Source organism: Anabrus simplex, chromosome 1 (genome assembly GCF_040414725.1).
Source record: "Anabrus simplex isolate iqAnaSimp1 chromosome 1, ASM4041472v1, whole genome shotgun sequence".
NCBI lineage: Eukaryota > Metazoa > Arthropoda > Insecta > Orthoptera > Tettigoniidae > Anabrus > Anabrus simplex.
This window is the reverse complement of record NC_090265.1, coordinates 610594022-610612736: the sequence shown is the minus strand read 5'-3', so window position 1 is coordinate 610612736 and position 18715 is coordinate 610594022. Positions and strand designations below refer to the sequence as shown.

General features: G+C 40.4%; 1 protein-coding gene across 1 annotated transcript in view; it reads left to right on the top strand.

Moving 5' to 3' along the window:
- The window catches only part of LOC136857203 (glucose dehydrogenase [FAD, quinone]), a 67699-nt gene that overhangs the window by 35712 nt on the left and 13272 nt on the right, over positions 1-18715 (top strand). Inside the window, exon 2 of the mRNA XM_067135666.2 lies at positions 16049-16477. Coding sequence (XP_066991767.2) covers positions 16049-16477 — 429 coding nt within the window. The remainder of the gene's footprint in view (positions 1-16048; positions 16478-18715) is intronic.

The following is an 18715-nucleotide window of genomic DNA, read 5'->3' as shown; positions in this document are numbered from 1 at the left end:
ATTCAAGTGTCTGAGTGAATCGGTTCACAGGAACGCCGAGCTCACGGCACACGATTCAAGTGACTCGCAGCAGACAGTGCTGAGTGGCTCACTCACGGATCAGTGAGACACAACACACACACACGGTTCATTATCGACACACTGGACATTGGCGGGGAGCCGAACTTCCGCTGCGGGCGAGACATACAGAGCCGTGGCACACTGAAAGAATCGTGCGCAATCACGGCACAGTGAGACACAACACACACGCGGTTCATATCAGCACAGTGGACATTGGCGGGAAGCCGAACTTCCGCTGCAGCGAGACATACAGAGCCATGGCACACCGAAAGAATCGTACGCTAAGACGGGCTCTCGCTCTTAGCTCATTTGAAAATAATACCCATTTTCGTTCACTGTCCTCTTCTTACAGGGAGGTTTAAATAATATATGGATTTATTTGTAGTGTTAAAAAGGTAGTCAAAGCATAATTCCAAAGTAACTAGCTAGTAAATACTGTGGAATCAGTGGAATACTGTGTAGGAGAGATACTGACTAGAGGGTGATTAGGGATGTAAATGAAACTATAGAGTGGGCATGTGGAAAACTGGGAGTGATATTTCTAGATTGTAATGAGGGGGGGGTAGGAGATAGGGATTTGCATTCAGATGGCCTTCACTTAAACCGTAGTGATGCGTATAAGTTATGAAATGTGTTTGGAAGGGTTATAGGGAGGTACATTCATGGAAATGGGGTGGCCTAGGGAGCGGTGATAAGGGTACAGGGATCTGGAAGTCAAGTAGAGATGACATTAAAATGTTAGTGTTGAACTGTAGAAGTATTGTAAAGAAAGGAATAAATTGAGTAATTTAATAGATGTATACTTACCAGATATTGTAATAGGAGTTCAGTCATGGCTGAGATATGATATAAAGCAAAAATTTTCTCACGGAACTGGAGTGTGTATCGTAGAAGTAGGATAGGAATGGTAGTAGGGGGAGTATTCATTCTGGTGAAAGAAGAATTTGTAAGCTGCGAAAAAGTTAGAGATGACAAACATGAAATTCTAGGTGTAAGGCTCATTTCTAATGATAATAGGCAACTTGATGTCTTTGGATTGTACAGACCGGGAAAAGGTAGCGCTGACGCTGATTCATAATTATTTGATTAATCAGCTATGTGGGAAACGAAGTGGAAAGGAATGTGATTGTAGCGGGAGATCTGAATTTACCAAATGTCAATCGGGAAGGTAATGCGAATGACAGAAAGCCAGACCAATAAATGGCAAGTAAGTTCATATGGGAAGTACAGCTGATTCTGAAAGTGATGGAACCACCTAGGGGGAAGAATATCCTGGACGTGGTGCTGGTAAAACCAGATGACCTCTATAGAGAAACCGAAGTAATAGATGGTATTAGTGATCTGTTTTTGTCATAGTAAAAAATAAATGTGATAGAAAGGAAGGTCTTAAAGTAGGACTATTAGGCAGTACCATATGGCCGATAAAGTAGGCATGAAAGAGTTTAAAAAAAGTAACTATGATCGGTGGAAAACGGCAAATAAAAATGTAAACAGCCTCTGCGATGGGTTTAAAGCAATTGTTGAGGAATGTGAAAACAGGTTTGTACCTTTAACGGTGGTACGGAATGGTAAGGACCCAGCTTATTATAATAGAGAAATAAAGAGGCTAGAAACGAGGTGCAGATTGGAAAGAAATAGAGTTAGAAATGGCTGTGGAAGTAGGGAGAAATTGAAGGAACTTACTAGGAAACTGAATCTATCAAAGAAGTCAGCTAAGGATAACATGATGACAAGCATAAATGGCAGTCGTACAAATTTTAGTGAAAAATGGAAGGGTACGTATAGGTACTTCAAGGCAGAAACAGGTTCCAAGAAGGACATTCGAGGAATCAGTACGACAGGAAGCCTGTACAGACCGGGGAGTCTGTATATGAGGATCTTCCAAAGGCATAAGTATTCAGTCAGCAATATGTAGAGATTGTTGGCTACAACTTACAAGGATAATGTCCAGGTGAGGAGGTGACAAATGCTAAAGAAGTATTAAAATTGACATATGATCACAATGACATTTACAATAAGGTACAAAAGATGAAAACTAGAAAAGCGGCTGGAATTGATTAGATTTCTGGGGATATACTAAAGACAATGGATTGGGATATAGTACCATATCTGAAGTACTTATCTTGATTATTGTTTGAATGAAGGAGCTGTACCAAATGAATGTAGAGTTGCTATAGTAGCCCCTGTGTATAAAGGAGAGTGATAGACATAAAGCTGAAAATTACAGGCCAGTAAGTTTGGCAAATATTGCATGTACGCTTTGCGAAGGCATTCTTTCTGATTATATTAGACATGTTTGCGAAATTAATAACTGGTTCGACAGAAGAGAGTTCGGGTTTAGGAAAGATTATTCCACTGAAGCTCAACTTGTAGGATTCTAGAGAGAGACATAACAGATATCTTGGATTCAGGAGGTCAAATGGACTGTACCGCGATTGACCTGTCTAAAGCATTTGATAAGGTGGATCACGGGAGACTGCTGGCAAAAACGAGTGCAATTGGACTAGACAAAAGAGTGACTGAATGGTTTGCTACATTTCTACAAAATAGATCTCAGAAAATTAGAGTAGGCGATACTTTATCTGACCCTGTAATAATTAAGAGGGGAATTCCTCAAGGCAGTATTATTGGAGCTTTATGTTTTCTTATATATATGACACGTGTAAAGAAGTAGAATCAGAGATAAGGCTTTTTTCGGTTGATGCTATTCTGTATAGAGTAATAAATAAGTTACAAGATTGTGAGCAACTGCGAAATGACCTCGATAATGTTGTGAGATGAAGCAGGCAATGCAAACGGGGTTAAAAGTCAGGTTGTGCGTTTCACAAGTAGGAAAAGTCCTCTCAGTTTTAATTACTGTGTTGGTGGGGTGAAAGTTCCTTATGGGGATCACTGTAAGTACCCAGTTGTTAATATAAGGAAAGATCTTCATTGGGGTAATTACATAAATGGGATTGTAAATAGAGGGGAAAGACCTCTGCACATGATTATGAGGGTATTTAGGCGTTGTAGTAAGGATGTAAAGGAGAGTGCATATAAGTCTCTGGTAAGACCCCAACTACTGTATGGTTCCAGTGTATGGGACCCTCAGCAGGATTACTTGAATCAAGAACTGGGGAAAATCCAAAGAAAAGCAGCTCGATTTGTTCTGGGTGATTTCCGACAAAAGAGCAGCGTAACAAAAATGTTGGGAAGTTTGGACTGGGAAGACTTGGGAGAAAGAAGACGAGCTGCTCGACTAAGTGGTATGTTCCGAGCTGTCAGCGGAGAGATGGCGTGGAATGACATTAGCAGACGAAAAAGTTTGAGTGCTGTCTTTAAAAGTAGGAAAGATCACCATATGAAGATAAAGTTGGAATTCAAGAGAACAAATTGGGGCAAATATTCGTTTATAGGAAGGGGAGTTAGGGATTGGAATAACTTACCAAGGGAGATGTTCAATAAATTTCCAATTTCTTTGAAATCATTTAAGAAAGGCTAGGAAAACAACAGATAGGGAATCTTCCACCTGGGCGACTCTCCTAAATGCAGATCAGTATTGATTGATTGATTGATTGATTGATTGATTGATTGATTGATTGATTGATTGATTGATTGATTGATTGATTGATTGATTGATTGATTGATTGATTGATTGATTGATAGGCTATTTGGTTCTTCTATTTATTAGTTTAATGAATCAGTGTTATAACTTAGTTGACATTTGACAATTAATTTAACTTCTGTAGCCTACCTTATGACTATAAGTCACGCTCGTAACCACTCGAAATTATCTGTTTTATATTGGGAAGAACCGCTCAGTATTTTCTCAGTCCGTATGCCACATCATTGCACAAGACTTCAATAATCGAATCACAAGATCATAGGTGTACGTGGATAGTGGGTAAGTGAGCCGACTGACGCAATAACTTAAATAAAAAGATTTTGAATCAGAAAACCACAGGGCTACTCTGCATCTCGGGCAGCCTATACAAAATATGACGATTTTAAAAAATCCACTACTGATAGATGAGACGTATTTTCAAAGATGACCGCGCGAGTTGTCCATGCGGTTAGCGTCGCGTAGCTATGAGCTTGCACTCGGGGGTGGTGGGTTCGAATCCTATCGTCAACAGCCGTTATTATGCTTTTGCGTGGTTTCCCATTTTCACAGCAGGCAAATGCTGGGGCTGTACCTTAATTAAGGCCACGGCCGATTCCTAGCTCTTACCTGTCCCATCGTCGCCATAAGACCTATCTGTGTCGGTGCGACGTAAAGCTAATTGTAAAAAGAACACACTCTAATAGTATTATGTTTTTTCCTCATTCCGTTTGTCTACATAAGGCGTTCATTGGTTTACGGTATCTGGTGAAAAACCAGTTTCCTTCACTGCAATTACGCAAGTTACCTGTATATGTAAACAAATAATGGCAACTTTGTATTCATGCTGGAACATCAGAAAAGGAATCTAAATTCCTCCTTTCAGAAATAATAATTGACAGTCATTTTGGGTGGACGTAACTACCTAGAGAAATGGGGGAGGGGGAAGGAAATATCCTCAGCATGGCGGTCGTGGTTGGATTTCTGGCCAATGCATTACCGGTAGGTATTTTCGAAATTGAAGTCACATCCCTGTTATTGTTATCCTACATAAAAGTGGTATAATTTAGTGGTTGATGGGAGTATGCCTATTTGAAAATGAATCCATAAGACAAGACATAATTAAAATCAAGGCATTTTGTGCCATAAAGACATGGAAGTGGCTCGCCTACTAAAGTGTACATTCTTCTTCTTCTTCTTATTATTATTATTATTATTATTATTATTATTTTCTTCTTCTTCTTTTATTTATTACTAGCAAGATACCCGTGCTTCGCTACGGTATTATACTGAAATTTATAATTAAATGCTTATTGTTTTAGATACATAATCCGCCGAAATTCGCGATCTGACTCGTTTTCTGTGAGAATCCACCAACATTCCCGATCTGACTCGTTTTCTATTATTTTACAGCACGTTTCCTCCCATATTGCAATCTTCCTTTCCAGCAATCGATTTCGTACTTCCCGGGCTAGGCTCAGGTATTCCTCCTGGTCAGTTGGGTCCGTAAATCTTTGCCATCTTTTCCTTTAATCATTTTTAATATGGATAAAATCCTTCAGGAGATCCGGCGTGGTGTCATATTGGGTGCCTTGGCGGCACTGAACCCGCGGCCGGACTGCATTCTTTGTCATTACCCGTCCAGGAGCCGTTACCTGCGCGGTCCGCACATTTGACGACGGTCCGGAACATTATTATTATTATTATTATTAATATTATTATTATTATTATGTGTTGCTGGAATGGCTGATGACAGGGAAAGCCGGAGTAACCGGAGAAAAGCCTATCCCGCCTCCGTTTTGTCCAGCACGAATGTCACATGGAGTGACCGGGATTTGAACCACGGAACCCAGCTGTGAGAGGCCGGCGCGCTGCCGCCTGAGCAACGGAGGATCCTTATAAGTACATTAATAACAGTAAAATCAATTGGTCTCACCTCCTTCTACACCCCACCCGCCGTTAAGTTTATTTATTTATGTTTAAGGGAGATTCCAAACACCAATGTTCACGTCTATTACCTTCAGTTTTGAGATATAAGTATCCCCATAAAAGTGTAATTTACTTTTTTCACTTCATTTCACACTACTCCCCCCCCCCCCTAAGTGAACTTTCCCGCAAAAAATACTTGTTTCTTTAATAGTAAAGGATCTTCTAAATACCAATTATCACGACTCTAAGTTCTTCAGTTTTTGATTTATGTGTCCTCATGAAAGGAATTCAACTCCTTTACACTCCCGCCCTCCAAGATGGTTTCCCGCCCAAAACGCATTTTTCTTTGTTTTTAAAGGAGATCCAAATACGAATTTTCACGTCTGTAACAACCTTAGTTTTTATTAGATGTATGTATTTTCATACAATTAAGCCAATTAATTTTTCAATTCTTTCACCCCCACCCCCTGCTTCATTGGGTTTTAAGAGAATACGTGTTTCTTTACTTTTAAAGCAGATTGAAAATATCAAATTTCACGTCTGTAACATCTTCATTTTAGAGATATCAGTAGCCTAATTAAATGAATTCAACACCATTTTCAGTCACTTTTACGCCCCCCTCCACCCAAGTGATAAAAATACACGTTTCTTTATGTTTAATAGAGATAAAAAATACCATTTTTCACTTCTGTAACATGTTAAGTTTTTTAGATATACTGTAAAAATTCTCATTTTAAAATTTCACCCCTTTGGAGTTCCCCTTAAATGGAGTTTCCAAAAACAAATCGCCTATGTTTCTTTACATTTACAGGAGATTCCAAACACCCACTTTTTACGTCTGTAACATTTTACGTTTCCAAGATATTCTGTAGATATAGTCTTTCAAAAAATTCACCCCAATTTGTCACTCCTATTTAACCGCCATTAATTGGATTTTCCAAAAACTAAAAAATACGTGTTTCTTTATTTTTAAAGGAGATCCCATATACAAATTTTCAGTTCTGTAATATCTTTCGTTTCTGACATATATGTATCCTCATTAAAGGCATTCAACCCATTTTTCACCCTTTTACACCCCTCCTATTGGGATTTACAGGAAACAAAAATACGTGTTCCTTTATTTTTAGAGGAGATTCTAACTACCAATTTTTACATCTGTAAATTTTAAAGTTTTAAGATGTAGACACACTCATTCTAAAAAATTAACCCCCCTTTTCACCCCCCAATATTTGGATTTTCCAAAAACGAAAAAAATACGTGTTTCTTTACTTTTAAAGTAGATCCCAAATACCAATTTTCAGGTCTGTAATATCTTCAGGTTCTGAATTATAAGTAGCCTCGTTAAAGGCATTCAACCCATTATTCACCCTTTTACACCCTTCCTATTGGGATTTTCCGAAAACAAAAGAATACGTGTTTCTTTATTTTTAAAGGAGATTCTAAATACCAATTTTTACATCTATAAACTTTAAAAGTTTTGAGATATAGATACACTAATTTTAAAAAATCACCCCCTTTCAACCCCCCCCCCCATTAATTGGATTTTCCAAAAACAAAAAAATACGTGTTTCTTTTTTAAAGGAGATCCCAAACACCAATTTTCAGGTCTGTAATATCTTCAGGTTCTGAAATATAAGTAGACTCATGAAAGGCATTCGACCCCTCCTTCAACCTTTTCCACCCTTCCTATTAGGATTTTCCGAAAACAAAATATACGTGTTTCCTTATTTTTAAAGGAGATTCTAAATACCAATTTTCACATCTATAACCTTTAAACGTTTTGAGATATAGATACACTCATTTTAAAATATTACCCCCTTTTCACCCCCTCCCTTAATTGGATCTTCCAGATACAAAAAGAGACGTGTTTCTTTATTTTTAAAGGAGATCCCAAACACCGATTTTCAGGTCTGTAATATCTTCAGTTTCTGAGATATAAGTAGCCTCATTAAAGGCATTCAACCCTTTTTCCGCCCCTTTTCACTCCTCTATTGCGATTTTCCGAAAACAAAAAAATACGTGTTTCTTTATTTTTAATGAAGATTCTAAATACCAGTTTTTACATCTGCAAACTTTAAAAGTTTGGAGATATAGATTCACTCATTTTAAAAATTTACCCCCTTTTCACCCTCCCATTAATTGAGTTTTCCAAAAACAAAAAAATACGTGTTTCTTTATTTTTAAAAGAGATCAATTGTACCAATTTTCAGGTCTGCAATATCTTCGTTTCTGAGATATAAGTACCGGTATCCTGATTGAAGGCATTCAACCCATTTTTCCCCATTTTCACCCTTTTTCACCCCTCCTATTGGGGTTTTCAGAAAACAAAAAAATACGTGTATCCTTATTTTAAAAGAAGATTCTAAATACCAATTGTTACATCTGTAAACTTTTAAAGTTTTGAGATATAGATACACTCTTTTTAAAATTTCACCCCCCTTTTCACCCCCTTAGCGACGGAATATCCAAAAATCCTCTCTTAGCGAGCACCTACATCTTAATATGAATATATCCCCAAAATTTCATTTCTTTATGTCCAGTAGTTTTGGCTCGGCGATGATGAATCAGTCAGTCAGTCAGTCAGTCAGTCAGGACAAGTTATTTTATATATATAGATAACAGGGACATTTTAATGATAGTGGTGTTTCACTTCGGAACATTCGTACTTCCATACGAAAGAACTTAAATTATCTCGAAAGCAAAATAATATTTTCCGCCAAACGATAAAAACTGACATTTCGTAGGCTTATACATTTTGTACTTCAAGTGTTTTACTAACAATAGATCTTATAAGTGATGTTTTATTGGCCTAAATTATTGACAAAGGTGACTATTGAATTTGTTAATTGCTTGACATTATTGCATTTTCAAACAACATTTTTGTTCTGTATTATTAAAAGTTTCGTTGTGCAATACAATGCACAAAATCGTATTATCCATGTTTTCAGTTATCCATGCGTATTTGTCCGGTGATTATCCGGATAATCGAGAGTTTGTTGTAGTAATAAAATGGCAGTTGTTTGAATTCATCCTTCACACCCGAGATACTGGAACTAGAAAATGATAACGATTTCTATTTTTTTAATTGGCTTTACGTCGCACCGACACACATAAGTCTTATGGCCACGATATGATAGGAAAGGGGAAGGAAGCGTCCATGGCATTAATATTAAGGTACAGTCCCAGCATTTGCCTGGTGTGAAAATGGAAAACCATTATCAGGGCTGCCGACAGTGGTGTTCAAACCCAGTATGTCCTGAATCTCCTCTTACTTTTTTTCCATCGACTTCATAACATCTGCAGTAACTCTAATAATTATTGTGTCTCTGTACAGCCGAGTATAACATACAGGGGCCTCTTAAACGTTCCTTCTTCTTTGGGCCCATTAAGCGCCGCTACTCTCTTGAGAGCAAAGTTCGGGTGAATTTGAGAGTGCCATCCTTAATTATGACATACCCGATACTTAAAAAGCTGGGATTTCCCAAACAAACCAAACCAGTTGTAGATGGTCTTATATCAAGAAAGCGGGCATTCCTTCAGAGAACATTTCCCAATAGAGATTGTTCAGGCGGTACATCAGGTGGTAGAGCTTTTCACATTTCGTAACTGTGCAGTAATAGTACATTTATTTAGAAAATTTATTTAAGCAAGTTCTACTTTTCTTACTTGTGATTATTTTTTATAGCTTCGTATATAAAACATTCCTCGAAAATATTTATTTATGAATCATTCTATTTTTCCGTTTACGCGTGAATATTTTTGAAAACTCCGTACATGAGACTCGTTCAAAAATGTATTTCTGAAACAAGCTCCATTATTGTTCTACTTATTTTTCCTCTTTGTGAATATTTTTGTTATAGAGGAATGTTTGCATTAATAGTTTTTCCTCATTTACATGCCTGTGTTCATGCCCCCTTTAATTACCCGAATTCAGCGCGCTTTCTGGATCCCTTGAGACACCACTGTAAGTCTCCTATGTAGTACAACGCAGTGACGGAGCACTATACCCGTAATATTAAAGAAGCATTCTGACAGATAGAGATGAAGGGAGGAGCATTGCACATGCCATTGCACGGTGTTGCCACATTCCTCATTCCTTTCTCTTTCCCCTCGTTTTTTGCTCACTTGTTCGTTCCTTCAGAACGCTGTGTTCTGTTGTTCGTAACTCAGAAGTGAGAGGTTTGACAACTCCAAGCAACACGAGCCGACCAGCAGGCTTATCTCCATGGCAAACGCAATGGACCCGGCCCCGTTTCCATGGCAACCATACCTCCTACTCCCTTCTCCCCTACCAGACAGGCAGTAGTCAGACCTCCCCCTAAGAACTGTCAGAATGCTTCTTTAAGTATTACGACCTTAGTGGAAGTATGTACCTCCACTTGTATAAATGCCTATTTATGGTTTTTATTTTAAAAAGTACGTTTCCGGAAGGAAACCATAGTTTAATTTCATCATTTACAAATGATAAAAACATCAATCTCTTTAGGCCTTTTGACATGAATATGTCTAATGGCTTGGGGTCATCCGGAATAGTGTGTAACGTAACGCGACAAAATGTGTGACGGAAGTGACATCACGTTAGTCATTACCGTAGGCCTTGGTCGTCAAACATGCTGTGGCTGTGGATTTGTATAAAACAGAGTGTGCTGAAATAGAAAGTGTACCGTCGGGTGACATCATATTGATCATTATCGTAGGCCTTGGTCGCCTTGATTTGCAGTGAAAGATATATTAATGATCATTAGGTGTACTCGGAGAGGAACGTTTGTTTTTTCATGGTTGGTGGTGTGGTGTGTGGTTTGTATATGAAAAGGTGTGAATGGAGACGGACACAAACACACAGTCTGCAAGTCATAGGAATTAACCAGGCGATTAAAATTCCCTACCCGGCCAGGAATCGAACCTGGTAGTAACCCTATCAACCGAAGTCGAGAGAATGACCTTCTATCCAAGGAACTGGACACTATGATGTCTATGTAAATTTTTCAATCGTGAAATAATCAGCGTTTTGCCTCAATGTGACAGTGGGCTCGTCAGTTGGATTGCCACACATTTCAAAGACCTTGGATGCCAGTGCGCCTTTCAGACATCACCGCAAATCTCCTAGGTAAGACAATAAATTGACGGTGCACAATGTGAGATATTAATTTGGATGATGTTGCCGACGATGATTGGTATTTTAAGCGGCTTACCATTAAAATAATCGTCCTAATAATAATAATAATAATAATAATAATAATAATAATAATAATAATAATAGTAATAATAATAAAGTTCAATAGTAGCAGCAGTTTTTATACTGCGCAATTTACAATTTGTTTTATGTCACACCGACACAGATAGGGCCAAGGTCTTATGGCGACGATGGGATAGGAAAGGTCTAGGAGTGGGAAGAAGCGGCCGTCGCCTTATTTAAGGTATAGCCCCAGCATTTGCCTGGTGTGAAAATGGGAAACCACAGGAACCCATCTTCAGGGCTGCCGACAGTGGAATTCGGACCCACTATCTCCCGAATGCAAGCTGATAGCTACGTGACTCAAACCGCGCGGCCACTTGTCCGGATTTTAAAATGCAAAGTCATCACCAAATCTAGAACAGAACTGGGCAAGTAAACTTGTGTTTACATCCGCCCTTGAAGTTGTACTCTCTTCCACTTCCACATTCGCCTCCTTCTAAACTAAGTATTTATTTATTTATTTATTTATTTATTTATTTATTTATTTATTTATTTATTTATTTATTTATTTATTTATTTATTTATTCGTGTCAGAAGTACAAAATATGAACCATGAAAATAGGACAGGCATATTCTCCTGCTGAATAGCATAAAGCCAATGCTGTTGTTCTTAACGTTTGGGGATGGGTGCCCGAGTTAGTCTCTGCTAGTGTACGGAGGAGGCAGTTCCTCGAAGAGATCTGCTTCATTTTAAGGCACTGCTCCTTATGTGTACGTGTTCGGTCCGAAGAGACCCCTAAATATCTAGGATGCAAACAGTGAAATAATAATAATAATAATAATAATAATAATAATAATAATAATAATAATAATAATAATAATAATAATAATAATAATAATAATAATAATAATTTAATGGTGTTTGGCCTCCGGAGACGCCTGGTGCAGGTCTTTCAAGCTGACGCCTTATAGGCGACCTGCACGTCTGTGAGGATGGAGTCCTACCTATGATGAATTTTAATGCTGAAGACTGCACACACATACCCATTCCCCAAGTCATCGGAATTTACCATTGAAGGTTAAAATTCCTGGCCCGGTCGGAAATCGAACCCGGGACCCCTTTTACCAAAGGACAACACGCTAAACATTCAGCCATGGAGCCGGATATAATAATAATAATAATAATAATAATAATAATAATAATAATAATAATAATAATAATAATAATAATAATAATAATAATAATAATGTGGATTCACCTATCGTGTGCAGGCATTTAAATTTGACCGCAAATGGGCTGCCTGCTCGTAAAATTCCGCGTTCCGTTTTACTGTACTAAATGGGCAAATTACGGCTGAGTTTATTCTTAAAATGAATCTGCACTAGAAAATAATTTGTCATTATGTACACAATCTATGTGCCAAAAACACATACTCAGTGGATCAATTCCCTATCGGCGTTATATTCGTTTCAGATAACGAATGGTGTTGCAATAGTTTGACCCAAGGTCTGTTCATTAAATTGGAACCCAGAAATATATACGTAACTTGCCCATGACCTCATTCAAAATCACGCTGTGCCGCATTTCTACACTAGCTTCAGAGAAGTAAGAATTCTTACTCCCTCTATTTTGAAAGGACTAAAGCACCCACAGAAACATGATGAAACTGGTCGTGGTGGTGATTATCGTATATTATTGGCATGCCTTAACATTAAATAATACAGCTCCTCGGCTGAATGGTCAACATTGTGGCTTTCGGTCCAGAGAGCTCCGGCTTTGATTTCCGGCAATGTGGGGGATTTTAATATTAAATTGTTAATTCCCTTGGCTCGGGGAATGGTGTTTGTGCTGTCTCTAATATCCCTGCAACTCACACACCACACATTGCACTATCCTTTATCACATTAGCAAACAATATTTTTACGGTAGGTACCGTCCACCTTTGTCGGATGATCTGCTATACAAGAGCTGCCCCAGTCTAGCAATAGCCACTCGAAATAATTGTTATTAACAATAAGTATGGAATAAAGAGGTCATATCCTTCAAGAAATTAAGATAAGGAAGAAAGGCACCAGGAAGAGAGTAATAATAATTTCGTGTGGCTATTTCTAGCAGAGTGCAGCCCTTGTAAGACAGACCCTCCGATGAGGGTGGGCGGCATCTGCCATGTGTAGGTAACTGCGTGTTATTGTGGAGAAGGATAGTGTTATGTGTGGTATGTGAGTTGCAGGGATGTCGGGGACAGCACAAATACCCAGGCTCCGAGTCATTGGAATGAAGGTTAAAATCCCCGACCCGGCCGGGAATCGAACCCGGGACCCCTCTGAACCGAAGGCTAGTACGCTGACCATTCATCCAACGAGTCAGATACCAGGAAGAGAGTGAAAAGCAAACACTCGCTAACCCTTCGTAATGTAATGTCATCTGGTTCGGAAGATAATAAGTATTGACCAAAACAATTCGGATAAGAAGGAATGTAGCCTGTCCCAAGTAAGAGGATCCGATGATAGATGCAGCTCGATCTCCGGGGTCACCACTGCATGCTTACAAGTGGTTCAGGCGGTATAAGCTGACTTATTGAGCCTATGTTAGCAGGTTCGATCCTGACTCAGTCCGGTGGAATTTGAAGGTGTTCATATACGCAAGCCTCGTCGCGGTGGATTTGGTGGTACGACTTATTTCATTTCTGATTAGAGTTAAGAGGAAGTGGTCCCTACTACTACTACTACTACTACTACTACTACTACTACTACTACTACTACTACTACATCATCTTCTCCTTAAACCAATATTTATCGTTATCCCTTGATTATCAGCTCCGTGTACTAATTGAGCGTGAACTTTCTGTGTAATAGTCTGGGTACATATAATATCAGTACTGTAGTGTGTGTTGATAACGAACTGGGTGTAGGGCCGTGAAGGAAGCGATCCAATCCTCTATGTTTGTTTACATCTGATCTTTTCGCTGGAACTGAAATGGAAAATCATGAACATCGACATTCCACTTGGTGAAGCCAAAGGAGAGTAGTTCTTTATTTTTTCTGTTTACCATCCCGGGTTGGTTTTTCCCTCGGACTCAGCTAGAGATTCCACCTCTACCACCTCAAGGGCAGTGTCCTGGAACGTGAGACATTTGTTAGGGGATACAGTTGGGCAGAAGAATCAGTACCTCGTCCAGGCGGCCTCACCTGCTATACTGAACAGGGGCCTTGTGGGGGATGGGAAGATTGGAAGGGATAGACAAGGAAGAGGGAAGGAAACTGCCATGGTCTTAAGTTAGGTACCATCCCGGCATTTACATGGAGAAAAAATGGGAAACCACGGAAATCTTCGAGGATGGCTGGGGTGGGAATCGAACTCCCTCTGCCCACTTGACCTCCCAGGCTGAGCAGACCCAGTTCCAGTCATCGTACCACTTTTAAAATTTCGTGGCACAGCCGGGAATCTAACCCGGGCCTTCGAGGGTGGCAGCTAATCACACTAACAACTACACCATAGAGGCTGACTTGAAGTGTTTACTGATCAATACTGGATACTTCTAAGGCTGTCTTGATCATAATTTGTAAATACTGCTTTATCATGAAACAATATATACGAGAAATCCGGTGTATCATGTCGCAATATCTATTCGCAAAAATTGCCACCATTCTGGATGTTGTTTCCATGTTCTTGATGGAGAGAGGTATATGATACGGATTTAGCATTTCATGCTCCAGAGTGCGTAGAGCACTAGTTAGACTTTTACAAAAATATATTCTACAGTTTACAAGTTTCAAGATCTTTGTTTATGAATTAAAAAACATCACTATCAATACCTATAGAGTATTAAGCTTACATTGAAATGTTGGTTAACGGCACGTTGATTCCTTCATGTCATGAATATAATAATACACTAATTAGGACCACGTAGACACCTACGTAGATATGTTCGATGGATCCAGCTCTTATATTGGAACAGGGCCTCTCAGGCATGCACTGTGCACGGTGCAAAAGACGACTTCGCTTGGTTGACCAGAGTGCAGACCCCCACTCCTCGATTTGGAGCAATAGCGCTGTTTCTCTCTTTCCCTACGTCTGTCTCGCTCGCTCCCCCTGTCTCCCTCTTCTTCACTTGCTCCGTAGCGCTCCAAATCCGAGCCGAGTTGAGTCGAGCTTAGCCGAGATGCCCAGAGACGAAGCGTTGGTGCGAGCCGAGCTGAGTGGGACCGATGTACTTTGCACAGGAACTCTGGGCCTCAATTTGACGCGTGAGATTTTGGGCGTTTGAAAGGCCCTGTATTGTAATGTCACAAGCTACGTCCGATGTGCTGCACCGTTTAATATCTATCTCGGCGTGCACCACGGTTCGGCTTTATCTCCGCTTTTATTCATCCTATGCCTGGACATCATCACTGCAGAGTTTCAGACACCACTTCTTTGGACTCTGGTTTATGCTGATGATATCATGGTCTCCTGCGAATCTGGGCAAGAACTACAACAGCTAGTCCAACACTGGAAAAGTCACTTGGATAAATACGGACTGAGACTTAACGTCAGGAAAACGGAATACTTCGAGTGTGGAGAATAAGGAAATGGGTCCATCAACATGACCGTGTTGATTTTCCTAAAACAAATCGGTTTGCATATTTGGGATCAGTCATTGTTTCATACTATGATACACTGCCGGATACAAGGAATAGAGTAAATGAAGCCTAGATGACGTGGCGCTATGTTACGGGAGTCCTTTTCGACCGGAAGGTACCGTTGTACTTAAAATCAAAGATTTATAGAACGGTCGTTCGTCCTGTAGCACTATACGGGATGGAGTGCTGGGCAGTCCCAAAAGACATGTCATGGAAATGAAGAATCTTCGATGGCTTCTGGGACTCAGTATAATGGACCACGTAAGGAACCAGAATGTCAGAGCGGCATTTGGAGTGCTGAGAGACACGTCTAAGATGGTATAGTACTGCGCATCAGTAGTACCTCAATTGCGAAGGTGGCACTAGATTTGAACACCGAGGGCCGTCGACCACGGGGACGGCCAAGGAAGAGATGGCTTGACGCAATACGGGAGGACATGTGCTCGGTGGGCATTACTCCAGTTGACACCAAGGATCTGAAACGATGGAGAGTGTAGTGCAGAAAAGCAGACTATGCAATTACGCGGTATAAACGCTGCGGAGAAGCATAATAGGAAGAAATAACTTGAATATTTAACATTACCGGTTCACTTGTTAAGGTAAATTCGAAATAATTCTTCGTATGTAATAGACTAAGCGGAGTACGAAAATTAAATTACATAATTTCTGTTTTGTTTCAGCTAAGCACCTGTGCACCTGTAACATGCAACTGCCCGGCTCCGTACATAGGGCCATCCTTGGCGAACACCTGCGGAGGAGGCGCCTTCATAGTCTTCATGAGCCTCTTGGATAATTACCTCCGTACACAATGTGACCTGAACGACCCTTGTGGCCGTGTAGCGCCTCGCCAAGTACCTGAGAGGGTGTACGACTTCGTGGTGATCGGTGCAGGTTCGGCCGGAGCAGTGATGGCTAGTCGACTTTCTGAGGTGCCAGCTTGGAACGTGCTGCTGCTGGAGGCTGGCGGAGATGAACCTCCGGGGGCAGTGGTGCCATCTATGGTGATTAGCTACCAGGGCACTGAGATTGACTGGAACTACAAAACCGAACCAGAGCAGCGTGCATGTCAGAGCTCGCCTGACAAACGCTGCCAGTGGGTTCGGGGAAAGGTACGGTACTTCATACGCTATTCTTCTCTTTTTCAAGAAGTATCTGACCTAATAATAATCACTCTCAAGATATCAGATATGAAAGTGAACATCTCTGATATTTATGTCATAATTTTAAGTTGGAAGAGTATTAGCATTGATCGAAGCTAAATTGCGGTTTGTTTTTCCTTAAACGTTTTCCATACTCACTCGAAGAAAATAATGGTTACACCTTATTTCAAGTACTAAGACACCTATCACATCCTGGACCCAATAATCAGCAATAATCCCGGAAAGTGTGTATGCAATTTTGTAATAAAAAATTGGTTTCGATTCCATGTACAACTGGAGGTTCCCCGTCCATATCACAACTGATGTTTGCTTTTCCTCCATGTAAAAGCAAAATGCTATCAAACTTTACCAAATCTTTTCAAATCTTGTCATACCTTCAGCAATGTTGAACAATCTTTGACAATATTTGACACCTTTTCTTGTGAAGTATTGAATTAAAAAAACTGGTGGTGAACAACAGGCATTAGGCAGAAAAGAATTTCACCATGTTACTATTCCAGAATTTTCTTGGCGTGAACGAAACCCACACAGAAATTTGTTGTAAGCACCTGTGCACCTGTATCATGCAACTGCCCAACTCCGTACATAGGGCCATCCTTGGCGAACACCTTCGGAGGAGGCGCCTTCATAGTCTTCATGAGCCTCTTGGATAATTACCTCCATACACATTGTGACCTAAACGATCCTTGTGGCCTTGGTTTCCTCCCCCACCCCAACACACTCTCCAAATCCAGGTGAATACCGCAATGGTGCTTTAAATGTTGGCTATGACCAGTTTCTTCTCAGTTCTAAACTCTATCAATTACCATTACCCACCAGTAAAAACACGAATGCCACACACATCAGAAATACTTTACAAAACGTACGTTCATACATACACACACACAAGTTAATAAGTCAATACATTTAGTGTAGTTACGTAAAATACACTGATGAGCAACTACATTAGAGATACCTGGCTAGTAGCGTGTAGCACCCGAGTTCACCTCTTGCCGGTGGTGATGCGGCGTGGCATGGACTGCACTACACACCGGAAACGTTGGAGAGATATGTTAATCTATGACAGCTGTACAACCTTCTACAATGCACGGAGATCGATCTGAATGGAATTCAGAACATGCACATCCCTTTCAACTGCATCCCAGATGGTTTCGGTGACTGTAGGGAACAGGTAAACCTCCCATTATCCGTGGGCTGTTCATCAACCCACAATTCAGGAGTGGTGGGCTGGTCTGTTGTCTTGCTGTAGGTACCGTAAACAACTCCTACAGGCTATTGGAGGCGAACAAATGGGAGAGCATGATTTAACAGCAGGTTTCTGTACCCTTTAATGGTGAGGGACAGTGGTAGATGTACTACTGTAGGTCTCCCATTGTATGCCATGTAAAGATTCTCCGTACGAGAAAGCTACCACCATCACCAGCAGCAGCCTGAACTGTATCCTACTGGCAACAATTATCCATTGCCTCATGTAGGTCTACTTGGTGATGAACTCATACCCAGCCATCGGCGTGTACCAACTGTTAATCGAATCATCTGTACAAGCGACCTTTTACCATACTTTGAGAGTCCAGTGGCAGTGTTCCTCTGCTCACGTCAGTGTTTGTACCTTGTGTGAGCAGTAAGCAGAGGTGCCGTAGTGGGATGGTGCCTGTAGGAGGAGATGGTTCTGGATGGTACGGCTGCTCACACTTCGTTATTGTTCGAGCTATCCTGTTATCAACACGTTGTACACAACTGTAGCTGACCCTGGCAGAAGTGGATTTTCTCTAAGGCTGATGACACACGGAGCGGTTTTCGCCGAATCGGCAGCCGAGTCGGCGCATGTTTCTATTGTATCAGATGGGATGAAACAGACAGAGCGGTGCTCGCCGACAGGCGGCAGATTTGCCGACTCGGCCTGTCGTGTAGCTGGCGGTGCAACGAGCGTTTTGAAGACTTTGTGCGCGCTCTAGCGCCATAGATTTAATACATTCAGCTGAATCACGGCCGACTTGATGCTTCGCTCTAGTCGGGCGTGGCTGAATTTACGCGGCGATTGCATCATTGGTAGGTATTCTTGTATTAGATATCATGAAGTATCTTTGAAATTCAATAATATACACGTAAAAGGACATATAGAGTAAGTAGACTTTTGGAATAAGAATAAGAACAATCCTTTATTTTTCGGTAATTTTAGCTAGCTTC